General features: G+C 43.4%; 1 protein-coding gene across 1 annotated transcript in view; it reads right to left on the reverse strand.

Moving 5' to 3' along the window:
* LOC128684108 (transcription initiation factor TFIID subunit 8) overlaps positions 1-14,558 on the reverse strand; it is a 72,547-nt gene extending 57,989 nt beyond the window's left edge. Inside the window, exon 1 of the mRNA XM_070080938.1 lies at positions 14,416-14,558. Coding sequence (XP_069937039.1) covers positions 14,416-14,457 — 42 coding nt within the window. The 5' untranslated portion in view covers positions 14,458-14,558. The remainder of the gene's footprint in view (positions 1-14,415) is intronic.
* Positions 14,559-15,888: the final 1,330 nt, after the last annotated feature.

Consider the following 15,888-nt stretch of genomic DNA (forward strand, 5'->3'; position numbering starts at 1 on the left):
GGAGGCTGAGGGTGGGGGAGGCTGAGGGTGGGGGAGGTTGAGGGTGGGGGAGGTTGAGGGTGGGGGAGGCTGAGGGTGGGGGAGGTTGAGGGTGGGGGAGGTTGAGGGTGGGGGAGGTTGAGGGTGAGGGAGGTTGAGGGTGGGGAAGGTTGAGGGTGGGGGAGGCTGAGGGTGGGGGAGGTTGAGGGTGGGGGAGGGTGGGGGAGGTTGAGGGTGGGGGAGGTTGAGGGTGGGGGATGTTGAGGGTGGGGGAGGTTGAGGGTGGGGGAGGTTAAGGGTGGGGGAGGCTGAGGGTGGGGGAGGCTGAGGGTGGGGGAGGTTGAGGGTGGGGGAGGTTGAGGGTGGGGGAGGGTGGGGGAGGTTGAGGGTGGGGGAGGGTGGGGGAGGTTGAGGGTGGGGGAGGTTGAGGGTGGGGGAGGTTGAGGGTGGGGGAGGTTGAGGGTGGGGGAGGCTGAGGGTGGGGGAGGTTGAGGGTGGGGGACGGTGGGGGAGGTTGAGGGTGGGGGAGGTTGAGGGTGGGGAAGGTTGAGGGTGGGGGAGGGTGGGGGAGGTTGAGGGTGGGGGAGGTTGAGGGTGGGGGATGTTGAGGGTGGGGGAGGTTGAGGGTGGGGGAGGTTGAGGGTGGGGGAGGTTGAGGGTGGGGGAGGGTGGGGGAGGTTGAGGGTGGGGGAGGGTGGGGGAGGTTGAGGGTGGGGGATGTTGAGGGTGGGGGAGGCTGAGGGTGGGGGAGGCTGAGGGTAGGGGAGGTTGAGGGTGGGGGAGGTTGAGGGTGGGGGAGGGTGGGGGAGGTTGAGGGTGGGGGAGGTTGAGGGTGGGGGAGGGTGGGGGGAGGTTGAGGGTGGGGGAGGTTGAGGGTGGGGAGGTTGAGGGTGGGGGAGGGTGGGGGAGGTTGAGGGTGGGGGAGGTTGAGGGTGGGGGAGGGTGGGGGAGGTTGAGGGTGGGGGAGGTTGAGGGTGCAGTGTATGATGTCAGTAATATTGTAAACCTTCTACTACAACATTGTTTTGTTTAATCACTGAACATAACTGATACAGCTTTAGTATCTACATATTGTAGATGTACTGAGCTGGTATTGTAGATGTACTGAGCTGGTATTGTAGATGTACTGAGCTGGTATTGTAGATGTACTGAGCTGGTATTGTAGATGTACTGAGCTGGTATTGTAGATGTACTGAGCTGGTATTGTAGATGTACTGAGCTGGTATTGTAGATGTACTGAGCTGGTATTGCCTGGCTAAGTCCATGGAAATCACCGTCTTTTTCTTCTCAGCACTGTACTTTGCACTTATTTTCTTAGGACCCATAGTTAGAAAAAATAAATTTGGCCAAATGACTGTGAAAAAAACTGCAAGAAAGCACAAGAGAACTGCTCCTACAATGATGTAAACATGTGTATTGCTTACCGGATGTTTTAGCATCAGCTGTGCCAACTAGCGGCAGCATTCTGAATTATTATTATGTACGTATTATGCATTATTATTATTATTATTAATTTAGGGAACTGAAGCTCTATCATTCTTATATAATAATAATAATAATAATAATAATAATATATTATTATTATTATTATTAGTAAGAAAGAGGGAAATTACTTCCCAGTAAAAGTAGGCCTTAGACAAGGATGTGTGATGTCACCGTGGTTGTTTAATATATTTATAGATGGGGTTGTAAGAGAAGTAAATGCGAGGGTCTTGACAAGAGGCGTGGAGTTAAAAGATAAAGAATCACACATAAAGTGGGAGTTGTCACAGTTGCTCTTTGCTGATGACACTGTGCTCTTGGGAGATTCTGAAGAGAAGTTGCAGAGATTGGTGGATGAATTTGGTAGGGTGTGCAAAAGAAGAAAATTAAAAGTGAATACAGGAAAGAGTAAGGTAATGAGGATAAGAAAAAGATTAGGTGATGAAAGATTGGATATCAGATTGGAGGGAGAGAGTATGGAGGAGGTGAATGTATTCAGATATTTGGGAGTGGACGTGTCAGCGGATGGGTCTATGAAAGATGAGGTGAATCATAGAATTGATGAGGGGAAAAGGGTGAGTGGTGGACTTAGGAGTCTGTGGAGACAAAGAACTTTGTCCTTGGAGGCAAAGAGGGGAAAGTATGAGAGTATAGTTTTATCAACGCTCTTATATGGGTGTGAAGCATGGGTGATGAATGTTGAAGCGAGGAGAAGGCTGGAGGCAGTGGAGATGTCATGTCTGAGGGCAATGTGTGGTGTGAATATAATGCAGAGAATTCGTAGTTTGGAAGTTAGGAGAAGGTGCGGGATTACCAAAACAGTTGTCCAGAGGGCAGAGGAAGGGTTGTTGAGGTAGTTCGGACATGTAGAGAGAATGGAGCGAAACAGTGACTTCAAGAGTGCATCAGTCTGTAGTGGAAGGAAGGCAGGGTAGGGGTCGGCCTAGGAAAGGTTGGAGGGAGGGGGTAAAGGAGGTTTTGTGTGCGAGGGGCTTGGATTTCCAGCAGGCATGCGTGAGCGTGTTTGATAGGAGTGAATGGAGACAAATGGTTTTTAATACTTGACGTGCTGTTGGAGTGTGAGCAAAGTAACATTTATGAAGGGGTTCAGGGAAACCGGCAGGCCGGACTTGAGTCCTGGAGATGGGAAGTACAGTGCCTGCGCTCTGAAGAAGGGGTGTTAATGTTGCAGTTTAAAAACTGTAGTGTAAAGCACCCTTCTGGCAAGACAGTGATGGAGTGAATGATGGTGAAAGGTTTTCTTTTTTGGGCCACCCTGCCTTGGTGGGAATTGGCCAGTGTGATAATAATAAAAAAATATTATTATTATTATTATTTAGGGAACTGAAGCTCTATTGTTATAATAATAATAATAGCTAATAATAATAATAATTATTATTATTATAATAATGAATGCTGCCAACTCAGTGCACTGTTTACCTCGCTGTGGGAGCAGATCTCTCATGCTTTACTTACATTTTTGACAGTCATTTGGCTAAATTTTGTTTTTCTAAGCATGGGTCCTAAGAAAGTAAGTGTAAAGGACAATGCTGAGAAGAAAAAGAGGATGATTTCCATGGAATTAAAGCATAAAATCATAAACAAGCGAGGTGTCCAGGTTTTGCATTGATGGGGAAGTAGGGGGAGCTGACTCTTAACTCAAACGTTGGCTCATAACTCAGAGCAAAAAATCGACCCAGAGATGGCTCATATCTCAAAAAACTCATACGCTGGGACACTCGTAAGTCAAGGTTCCGCTGTATATATAAAATATGAAATACAGTGGACCCTCGGGTAACGGCAGCATTGGCTAACATCAAAGTTGGATAGTGGCACATTTTTTGCATCAAAATATTGGCTCGGCTAATGCCCAAGAACTTGGTTAACGACATTCGTCCAAAAATATGTCTGCGCGGCCTGAGCCCATGTACAGCCAGTGTGCCAATGTTTACAAGCCAGAGTGGACGATTCCATGCGTACATGCAATATATTTTGCATTCCATTGTTTTTAGTGCTTGTAAATGGTAAATAAGCCACCATGGGCCCAAAGAAAGCTTCTAGTGCCAACCCTGTGGTAAAGAAGGAAAGAAACACAAAAGAATTTAAGAAAAATCTTGTAGCAAAATACCAAAGTGGAGGAGGAAGAGAGAGAGGAGAATGTGCCTTCTGCAGTGATTCAGTGATTCTACGATATGTATGATACTAAAGCAGCAGGTATCGATAAAGACTATAGTGCCAGCCAGTGATAAAGTGTAGAATTAACAGTGTAGCAAGTAAGTTAAGCGAGCAAGCGATAGAAAAAGACAGGAAAGCAACTCTCCAATGTTGTTGGATGTGTATCGGGCCAATGAACATAACGCCACCCCGCTATCGTCCACCACCCTAAACCTCTGCCAGCATCTCCTCCATCAAACTAACTAAACTAACATCTCCAAGGTAAGTGTAAATAAAAAAAGTGTAAGTATAAAATTAAACATACAGTGGACCCCCGAGTTTCATGAATAATTCGTTCCAGAGAGTCTGCCGACTGGCGAAATTCACGATTGGCAAATCTATTTTCCCCATAAGAAATAATGGAAACCCATTTAATCCATTTCAGACAGCCAAAAGTATTAACAAAAAATAATTTTTTTAAAGATTAAATATAGATTTACATACAGAAAACAATGACAAATAAATATAAAGCACTAATAAAATGGACAAATGAACATTTAACATCACTCTTAGCCTTTATTGATTCTTGTTGGTGTAGGAGGTAGGTAGGAGGCAAGAGGAAGGCGAGTTTATTATGCTTCAATATGACGCTAATATCATCTCTACGGCTTATTTATCTATAACAATTCATCTAATATGACATTATAAACAATATTAATAACATAGAAACATGATATATACTCTAGAATGAATAAAATATGTCATAATGTACGAAAGGAGTAAATGGTGTAAGTGTTGTTGTTGGGTTTAAGAGCAGCCGCTGAGAGAAGCCGCAGCAGTGGAGGCTTTGGCCACCACCACCACCATCACAATTGTACAATGTATGTAATTTATAAATAAGAAATATTTACATTTTAATTTATAAATAAGAAATATTTACATTTTAATTTATAAATAAGTTTATTCAGGTATACACAAATACAGTTACATACATAGATTATCATACACAGCAGCATATGTGTAAAGTGCCCAGGATAACCCAAAAAATTCAAGCGTGACATATTTCCATTGGTGTCCTTTTATATTTACTTTTATACTTACACTTTTATATTTACACTTACCTTGGAGGAGATGTTAATTTAATTAGTTAGTTTGATGAAGGAGATGCTGGCAGAGGTTTAGGATAGTGGAAGATAGCAGGGCAGTGTATGTTCAGTGGTCCTATACACATCCAACAACATTGGAGAGTTACTCTCATGTTGTTTTCTATCGCTTACTCGCTTAACTTACTTGCTACACTGTTAATTCTACACTTTATCGCTGGCTGGAGCTATAGACTTTATCGATACCTGCTGCTTTAGTATCATACATATTGCAGAATCACTGAATCACTGCAGAAGGCACATTCTCCCCTCTCTCTTCCTCCTCTACTTCAGTACTTTGCTGAGTTTTTTCTTGAATTCTATCGTGATTCTCACCTTCTTTACCAAAGGGCTGGCACTAGGAGCTTTCTTTGGGCCCATGGTGGCTTATTTAGCAGTTGCAAGCACAGAAAAACAATGAATTATTATGAAATGTGTTGTATGAACCCGTGGGGTGATTGTCACATGCTGGTAAACAATGGCACACTGAGTGTGAATAGTGCGGGAGACTGGTTTTGTGTGAGCGCTGATGGGCAGATGCGTACCAGAAGGTCGCCGAATCATGAGTCCAATTACGAACCATGAAGCTAAATTTTGCTGAAAAACTTGCCGAAAGTCGGAATTCACGAAAGTCGCGGCTGCCGAACGGCAGGGGTCCACTGTAAGTGTAAATATAAAAGGACCTCCAATGGAAATAAGTCACTGACTTTTTCTGGGTTATCCTAGGTACTTTACACATATGCTGCTATGTATGATAATCTATGTAACTGTATTTGTGTATACCTGAATAAACTTACTTATTTATAAATTAAAATGTAAATATTTCTTATTTATAAATTACATACATTGTTGAGCGTGAGAGTGTTGGTGGGGTTCTGCTGATGCCTCCACCTCCACCACCACTATGTACAGCTTCTCTCAGTGCCCCTTATAACCCAACAACAACGCTTCCACCACTTACTCCTCTCATACTTTATGACATATTTTATTCATTCTAGGATATATATCATGTTTGTATGTTATTAATATTGTTTATTACCTGGAGTTTACCTGGAGAGAGTTCCGGGGGTCAACGCCCCCACGGCCCGGTCTGTGACCAGGCCTCCTGGTGGATCAGAACCTGATCAACCAGGCTGTTACTGCTGGCTGCACGCAAACCAACGTACGAGCCACAGCCCGGCTGGTCAGGAACCGACTTTAGGTGCTTGTCCAGTGCCAGCTTGAAGACTGCCAGGGGTCTGTTGGTAATCCCCTTTATGTAAGCTGGGAGGCAGTTGAACAGTCTCGGGCCCCTGACACTTATTGTATGGTCTCTTAACGTGCTAGTGACACCCCTGCTTTTCATTGGGGGGATGTTGCATCGTCTGCCAAGTCTTTTGCTTTCGTAGTGAGTGATTTTCGTGTGCAAGTTCGGTACTAGTCCCTCTAGGATTTTCCAGGTGTATATAATCAAGTATCTATCCCGCCTGCGTTCCAGGGAATACAGGTTCAGGAACCTCAAGCGCTCCCAGTAATTGAGGTGTTTTATCTCCGCTATGCGCACCGTGAAGGTTCTCTGTACATTTTCTAGGTCAGCAATTTCACCTGCCTTGAAAGGTGCTGTTAGTGTGCAACAATATTCCAGCCTAGATAGAACAAGTGACCTGAAGAGTGTCATCATGGGCTTGGCATCCCTAGTTTTGAAGGTTCTCTATCCATCCTGTCATTTTTCTAGCAGATGCGACTGATACAATGTTATGGTCCTTGAAGGTGAGATCCTCTGACACGATCACTCCCAGGTCTTTGACATTGGTGTTTCGCTCTATTTTGTGGCCAGAATTTGTTTTGTACTCTGATGAAGATTTAATTTCCTCGTGTTTACCATATCTGAGTAATTGAAATTTCTTATCGTTGAACTTCATATTGTTTTCTGCAGCCCACTGAAAGATTTCGTTGATGTCCGCCTGGAGCCTTGCAGTGTCTGCAATGGAAGACACTGTCATGCAGATTCGGGTGTCATCTGCAAAGGAAGACACGGTGCTGTGGCTGACATCCTTGTCTATGTCAGATATGAGGATGAGGAACAAGATGGGAGCGAGTACTGTGCCTTGTGGAACAGAGCTTTTCACCGTAGCTGCCTCGGACTTTACTCTGTTGACTACTACTCTGTGTTCTGTTAGTGAGGAAATTATTGATCCATCGACTGACTTTTCCTGTTATTCCTTTAGCACGCATTTTGTGCACTATTACACCATGGTCACACTTGCCGAAGGCTTTTGCAAAGTCTGTATATACAGTGGACCCCCGCATAACGATTACCTCCAAATGTGACCAATTATGTAAGTGTATTTATGTAAGTGCGTTTGTACGTGTATGTTTGGTGGTCTGAAATGGACTAATCTACTTCACAATATTTCTTATGGGAACAAATTCGGTCAGTACTGGCACCTGAACATACTTCTGGAGTGAAAAAATATCGTTAACTGGGGGTCCACTGTATTACAACTGCATTCTTTTTGTCTTCTAGTGCATCTAGGACCTTGTCGTAGTGATCCAATAGTTGAGACAGACAGGAGCGACCTGTTCTAAACCCATGTTGCCCTGGGTTGTGTAATTGATGGGTTTCATAGATGGGTGGTAATCTTGCTTCTTAGGACCCTTTCAAAGATTTTTATGATATGGAATGTTAGTGCTATCGGTCTGTAGTTCTTTGCTATTGCTTTACTGCCCCCTTTGTGGAGTGGGGCTATGTCTGTTGTTTTTAGTAACTGTGGGACGACCCCCGTGTCCATGCTCCCTCTCCATAGGATGGTAAAAGCTCGTGATAGGGGCTTCTTGCAGTTCTTGATAAACACGGAGTTCCATGAGTCTGGTCCTGGGGCAGAGTGCATGGGCATGTCATTTATCGCCTGTTTGAAGTCATTTGGCGTCAGGATAACATCAGATAGGCTTGTGTTAACCAAATTCTGTGGCTCTCTCATAAAAAACTCATTTTGATCTTCGACTCTCAGTCTGGTTAGTGGCTTGCTAAAAACTGAGTCATATTGGGACTTGAGTAGCTCACTCATTTCCTTGCTGTCATCTGTGTAGGACCCATCTTGTTTAAGTAGGGGCCCAATACTGGACGTTGTTCTCGACTTTGATTTGGCATAGGAGAAGAAATACTTTGGGCTTCTTTTGATTTCATTTATGGCTTTTAGTTCTTCCCGCGATTCCTGACTCCTATAAGATTCCTTTAGCTTAAGTTCGATGCTTGCTATTTCTCTGACCAGTGTCTCCCTACGCATTTCAGATATACTGACCTCTTTTAGCCGCTCTGTTATTCTTTTCCGTCGCCTGTAAAGGGAGCACCTGTCTCTTTCTATTTTACATCTACTCCTCCTTTTTCTTAGAGGAATAAGTCTTGTGCATACATCGAGTGCCACCAAGTTAATCTGTTCTAGGCATAAGTTGGGGTCTGTGCTACTTAGTATATCTTCCCAGCTTATATCATTTAGGACTTGGTTTACTTGGTCCCACTTTATGTTTTTGTTATTGAAGTTGAATTTGGTGAATGCTCCCTCGTGACTAATCTCATTATGTCGGTCTGGGGCTCCACGCATACATGTCTGAACCTCAATTATGTTGTGATCTGAGTATATTGTTTTTGATATGGTGACATTTCGTATCAGATCATCACGGTTAGTGAAGATGAGGTCTAGTGTATTCTCCAGTCTAGTAGGCTCTATTATTTGCTGGTTTAAATTGAATTTTTTGCAGAGATTTAAAAGCTCGTGTGAGTGAGTTTTCATCAGAGCTGCCTCCTGGTGTTATTACTGCAACAATATTATTTGCTATATTCCTCCATTTTAGGTGCCTTAAGTTGAAATCCCCCAGGAGCAAGATGTTGGGTGCAGGAGCTGGCAGATTTTCCAGACAGTGGTCAATTTTTAACAGCTGTTCCTGGAATTGCTGGGATGTTGCATCCGGAGGCTTGTAGACTACCACAATGACTAGGTTTTGGTTCTCGATCTTTACTGCTAAAACTTCCACTACATCATTTGAGGCATTTAGCAGTTGTGTGCAAACAAGTGACTCTGCAATGTACAGGCCAACCCCTCCCCCTTTTGCCTGTTCACTCTGTCGCATCTGTATAGGTTGTAACCTGGGATCCATATTTCGTTGTCCAATTGATCCTTTATGTGGGTCTCAGTGAAAGCCGCGAACATTGCCTTTGCCTCTGCAAGCAGTCCACGGATGAAAGGTATTTTGTTGTTTGTTGCTGGCTTTAGACCGTGTACAGGTCTCCCTCAACATTCACGTTTTCAACTTTCACGGGCTTCACACATTCACGAATTCCCAACCGCCAAATTCCCAGCCACCAAATTCCCAGCCGCCAAATCATATTTAAGTTTCCCGCCACCTGCGAGTCCCTACTACCCTCCCTCCGACCCCCGCAACTGGCAGCCAGCCCTCCCACCACTCAGTGTGGTGAGTGTTTTGTTTATTCATTATTTGCTATTAAACTACAGTATAAATAATGTAAACCCATTCATGACTGCATATTGGAATGGCTATTCGGACAGGTATTAGACGGTGACATCATGTGTTTACTCTTGAACACTGCAAAGAATTAAACATTTCTGCTACAGCTAATAATAACAATAGTAATAATAATAATAATAATAATAATAATAATAATAATAAATATGATATAATTGAGAAGGAAATTGTACAAAAATACGAGGGAGTGGTTGACACATCGTCAGTGTGACTTTGTTTATGCTGGAGTGAACATTAGTCTCCCTGCTCTTCCAAACATTTCACAATAATTCATTGTGTTTGGTGCTTGTAGATTGAGTGTGACTGGAGTGGTAGAGGCAGTGATTGAGGCAATGGTATTTAATAACATACATGTTAATAATAATACATGTTATTAATAATAACATGTACTATTATTATTTATAACATATATGTTATTAAATACATACATGTTAATAATAATACATGTTATTAATAATAACATGTACTATTATTATTTATAACATATATGTTATTAAATACCACTGCCTCAACCGCTGAATTATTGTGAAATGTTTGGAAGAGCAGGGAGACTAATGTTCACTCCAGCATAAACAAAGTCACACTGACGATGTGTCAACCACTCCCTCGTATTTTTGTACAATTTCCTTCTTCAATTATATCGTATTTATTATTATTATTATTATTATTATTATTATTATTATTATTATTATTACTATTGTTATTATTAGCAATAGCAGAAATGTTCGATTCTTTGCTGTGTTCAAGAGTAAACACATGATGTCATCGTCCAATACCTGTCCGAATAGCCATTCCAATATGCAGTCATGAATGGGTTTACATTATTTATACTGTAGTTTAATAGCAAATAATGAACAAACAAAACACTCACCACACTGAGTGGTGGGAGGGCTGGCTGCCAGTTGCGGGGGTCGGAGGGAGGGTAGTAGGGACTCGCAGTGGTGGAGGCATTGGTGGAGGCAGTGGTGGAGTCTGGTATTTAATAACATACATGTTATTAAATAACATACGTTATTAAAGCATAACATGTGTATATTTAGTACAATTTACAACATTTTCATGTATTTTATGATTATTCATGGTTCAACAAGTTAAGGAAGAAGTATTGTAATATATTTCCCTACAATATATTGGGGCACCAAACATTCACGGTTTTTCAACATTCGCGAGGCTCTTGATCCCCTAACCCTCGCGAATGTTAAGGGAGACCTGTATATTTGCAAAGAAGAATGTCATCGGACTGGTGGTATTGTTGGTACTGGGGGGGGGGGGGATTTTTTTTCCGGCATTAGTATCTTTATCTGTTGGTTTGGAGTGGAGGCCATCGACTGTGGTTTCACTCCAGGAATGACTGGATTTGGTGTACGATTTCTGCCATATCCTGCCAGTTTTTTTTCCTTCCTGGCACTAAAAAACTTCTCCCTCTTGAGTGGCTGTGGCTACCCAGGTTTCTCCATGGCCTGGATGTTTTGTATCTTTTTGTCCCCTTTAGATGGTGTGCCTGGCAATTTAAGTTATAGCACACTCTTTCCTGTACTGAAGAGGTACACATTTCAGGGTGAAAAAGCTTACAGGAAGGGAGTTTGCATTTTCCTGTTGTCATATGGGCACGGCATTTTCTAGGGTTGTCATAGTTGCACGTCCCATCTGTTTTTCCAGATTTCCCATGCCTGCAGATACCAAGTGCATAGTATGTGCACAGACTTGGTTTCCGTCTGCCTTGGGTTTCTGTGACTGTATTCCCTGTTGGTGCATGTTTACCTGTCTTATTCCTATCCTCCCTAGCACCAACAATGGAGCTCCCACCAGTTGTTTTTGGTAATATATCCTCACTATTGCTAGTGGAGTCCTCTTGTTTGCTATTTCCTGTGGTATTTCTAATTTGCAATATTGGTTTTAACTTATCTTTGACTACACTTGATTCCCCACTATGGCTCCTGTCTCCCATGAGGTCATTTATATGTATTCCTTCCTGTGTATAATTCCCGACTACCTGGACAAAATCTCCAGCTTCACCATTACTGTCTCCCAGGACAACACCTCCAGCTTTCCATCCTATGGAGAGGGAGCATGGACACGGGGGTCGTCCCTCAGTTACTAAAAACAACAGACATAGCCCCACTCCACAAAGGGGGCAGTAAAGCAACAGCAAAGAACTACAGACCAATAGCACTAACATCCCATATCATAAAAATCTTTGAAAGGGTCCTAAGAAGCAAGATCACCACCCATCTAGAAACCCATCAGTTACACAACCCAGGGCAACATGGGTTTAGAACAGGTCGCTCCTGTCTGTCTCAACTACTGGATCACTACGACAAGGTCCTAAATGCACTAGAAGACAAAAAGAATGCAGATGTAATATATACAGACTTTGCAAAAGCCTTCGACAAGTGTGACCATGGCGTAATAGCGCACAAAATGCGCGCTAAAGGAATAACAGGAAAAGTCGGTCGATGGATCTATAATTTCCTCACTAACAGAACACAGAGAGTAGTCGTCAACAGAGTAAAGTCCGAGGCAGCTACGGTGAAAAGCTCTGTTCCACAAGGCACAGTACTAGCTCCCATCTTGTTCCTCATCCTCATATCCGACATAGACAAGGATGTCAGCCACAGCACCGTGTCTTCCTTTGCAGATGACACCCGAATCTGCATGACAGTGTCTTCCATTGCAGACACTGCAAGGCTCCAGGCGGATATCAACCAAATCTTTCAGTGGGCTGCAGAAAACAATATGAAGTTCAACGATGAGAAATTTCAATTACTCAGATATGGTAAACATGAGGAAATTAAATCTTCATCAGAGTACAAAACAAATTCTGGCCACAAAATAGAGCGAAACACCAACGTCGAAGACCTGGGAGTGATTATGTCGGAGGATCTCACCTTCAAGGACCATAACATTGTATCAATCGCATCTGCTAGAAAAATGACAGGATGGATAATGAGAACCTTCAAAACTAGGGAGGCCAAGCCCATGATGACACTCTTCAGGTCACTTGTTCTATCTAGGCTGGAATATTGCTGCACTCTAACAGCACCTTTCAAGGCAGGTGAAATTGCCGACCTAGAAAATGTACAGAGAACTTTCACGGCGCGCATAACGGAGATAAAACACCTCAATTACTGGGAGCGCTTGAGGTTTCTAAACCTGTATTTCCTGGAATGCAGGAGGGAGAGATACATGATTATATACACCTGGAAAATCCTAGAGGGACTAGTACCGAACTTGCACACGAAAATCACTCACTACGAAAGCAAAAGACTTGGCAGACGATGCACCATCCCCCCAATGAAAAGCAGGGGTGTCACTAGCACGTTAAGAGACCATACAATAAGTGTCAGGGGCCCGAGACTGTTCAACTGCCTCCCAGCACACATAAGGGGGATTACCAACAGACCCCTGGCAGTCTTCAAGCTGGCACTGGACAAGCACCTAAAGTCAGTTCCTGATCAGCCGGGCTGTGGCTCGTACGTTGGTTTGCGTGCAGCCAGCAGCAACAGCCTGGTTGATCAGGCGCTGATCCACCAGGAGGCCTGGTCACAGACCGGGCCGCGGGGGCATTGACCCCCGAAACTCTCTCCAGGTAAACTCCAGGTCACCATTACTGTCTACCAGGACAGCACTATCAGCCCCACATTTATTGACTACCACCTCCAGCCTTACAGTTTCTGACTACATGGCCAGCATCAAGGGTAGTCATATTAGATGAATTTTGATAGATAAATAAGCTGTAGAGATGATATTAGCCTCCCTCTCCCTTCCTACCTGTCTGCCATACACCAACAAGTCTTCAGTGAAGGTAAGTGTGATGTTAAATGTTCATTTATCCATTTTATTAGTGCTTTATATTTATTTGTCATTGTTTTCTGTATGTATATCTATATTTAAACTTTAAACAAAATATTTTTTGTTAATACTTCTGGGTGCCTGAAACGGATTAATTGGATTTCCATTATTTCTTACGGGGAAAATTAATTCGGCTAATGGCAAAACCGGTTGAAGGCAAGCTCTCTGGAATGGATTGATGCCGTTACCCGAGGGTCCACTGTAACTTTTAAAAACACTTGAAATTTTGGAGTTTCCTGACATAATGGAAAGATGTGGTGCTTATGGAGCTCATGGAGAATGTAAACAAACCGGGTGGGGGTGTGGTGACCGCATTAAAATGTCAGGTGGGAGGAGCCATATACAGGTACCATCCGACTTACGACCGAGTTCGGTTCTGACAAACCGGTCGTGAGTCGAAATGGATGTAAGTCAAACCTTACTACTGAATATTAACATCACATTTTTGTAATGACTTCATTTTATTGTTTTATTTTGGTATTTCATTTTTTACTTTACTTTTTATGCTGTTAGTACTGTATATTATACTGTAAGGTTTAGGATAAACTCTGTGTACAACACAAACAGTTGTTTATTTCTCAGAAATTTGGCATAGAAAACACGGTCGTAAGTCGAATGGTCATATGTCGAGCAGGTCGTAAGTCAGATGGTAGATGTAGCAAGTTTTGGTCATAATTTGAAATGTCCGCACTAGCAGAATGCAGTAAAGCAAAATGCCGTAAAGCGGGGCCCTACTGCACAAACATACAGTATTATTTATACGTAATTTTGAAATAAATTTTTGGCTTGTATATCTGGTTATTTAATTAAAGGAGAAAACTAATTTTGTTTTTACTTCAAAATCATGTGCTCCAATGTCAACTAACCAAAGTGAGTTCTGAATGTCTTGGTGAGAAACATGAAATATTCTTAAAATGTGAACAAGTGGATTTTAAATGTACAATAAACAATGGAGTGGAAGCATTACTGACAATGACAAAGTGAGGAGTATTGTTCAATTGTTAAAATAAAGTGACAGGTGGGAAATACAAAGAATAAAACAAAGAAGTGTCTGGGTAATAAATAATATGAAGCCTAAACTATTCATGAGAAAGTTCCCTTATAAAGAACCTATGAGATATTGGAACAAGGTGAGGGGCTGGTGTGGAGCTCTTGATTCAAGGAAATGGACATATCCTACCTTACCTTGGGTCGAACATGATTATCTCCCCTTCCTCCAGGCAATGTATAACCCTTATGGGTTTAACACTCCTCCATGACTAACAAATGGAACAGGGATACTTACTTGCAATCCTTCAAGATTAATGCCCATATCTACAAGCGCCATAACCACATCTCCAACAACAGGTTCTGTTCGATACGCCTGCTCACAATATGCTTTACTGCTACGGCCAATCTCATATATTACTGAAAGATAAATACATTTTAGGAACAGATGTATGAGTTTTGTAATTACATAAATTAAAACCACAATTTAATGGACTAATGGGGTAAAGTGGGTGGCTGGTAATGGCAACTGTGGTGGAAAGAAACAAGACTGCTTTGTTAATTATAATACAGTGGACCCTCAACCAATGATGGCATCGACTAACGATAAAATCAGGCAACGATGCATTTCTGTGTAAAAATATTGGCTCGACCAACGATGAAAAACTCGGGTAAGGACATTTGTCCCGAACGCGTCCACCTGTCCATCCAGCCTGAGTGCCTCAGCTCCCCTGCCTTCAGCTAGTGTGCCATTCTTTACAAGCTAGGGTGGACGGCTCCACACATACATGTGATATACTTTGTATTATTCCATTCTTTTTAGTGCTTGTAACTGTTAAATAAGCAACCTTGGGCCCAAAGAAAGCTTCTAGTGCCAACCTTGTGGTAAAAAGGGTGAGAAATACTATAAAAATGCTATCGTACCATGGTCAGCTGTTGCTACACCATGGTCAGCTGCTGCTGTACAACCGTCAGCTGCTGCTGTTGCTGCACCACCATCAGCTGCTGTTGCACCACTGTCAGCTGATGCTGTTGCTGCACTGCCATCAGCTGCTGCTGCACCATGGTCAGCTGCTGCTACTGCTCCACCATCAGCTGCTGTTGTACCACGGTCAGCTCCTGCTGCTGCACCACCATCAGCTGCTGCTGTACCACTGTCAGCTGCTGCTGCACAACCATCAGCTGCTGCTGCAACACTGTCAGCTGTTGCTGTACCATGGTCAGCTGCTGCTGTTGCTGCACCACCATCAGCTGCTGCTGCACCATGGTCAGCTGCTGCTGCACCACTGTCAGCTGCTGCTGTACCACAGTCAGCTGATGCTGATGCTGCATCATCAGCTGCTGCTGTACCACTGTCAGCTGCTGCTGTACCACGGTCAGCTGCTGCTGTTGCTGCACCACCATCAGCTATTGCTGTACCACTGTCAGCTGCTGATGCTGCTGCACCACCATCAGCTGCTGCTGCACCACTGTCAGCTGCTGTTGTACCACAGTCAGCTGCTGCTGCTGCACCACCATCAGCTGCTGCTGCACCACCATCAGATGCTGCTGCACCACCATCAGCTGCTGCTGCACCACCATCAGATGCTGCTGCACCACCATCAGATGCTGCTGCACCACCATCAGCTACTGCTGCACCACTGACAGCTGTACTACTCGAAGATGTGGAGTGTTGTTGGTGTGGCTTAACGAGAAACAATTAACCCCAGAGGGCTAGCCACCCAGGATAACCCAAAAAAGTCAGTGCGTCATCGAGGACTGTCTAACTTAT

The sequence above is a fragment of the Cherax quadricarinatus genome, unplaced genomic scaffold (assembly GCF_038502225.1).
Source record: "Cherax quadricarinatus isolate ZL_2023a unplaced genomic scaffold, ASM3850222v1 Contig1292, whole genome shotgun sequence".
NCBI lineage: Eukaryota > Metazoa > Arthropoda > Malacostraca > Decapoda > Parastacidae > Cherax > Cherax quadricarinatus.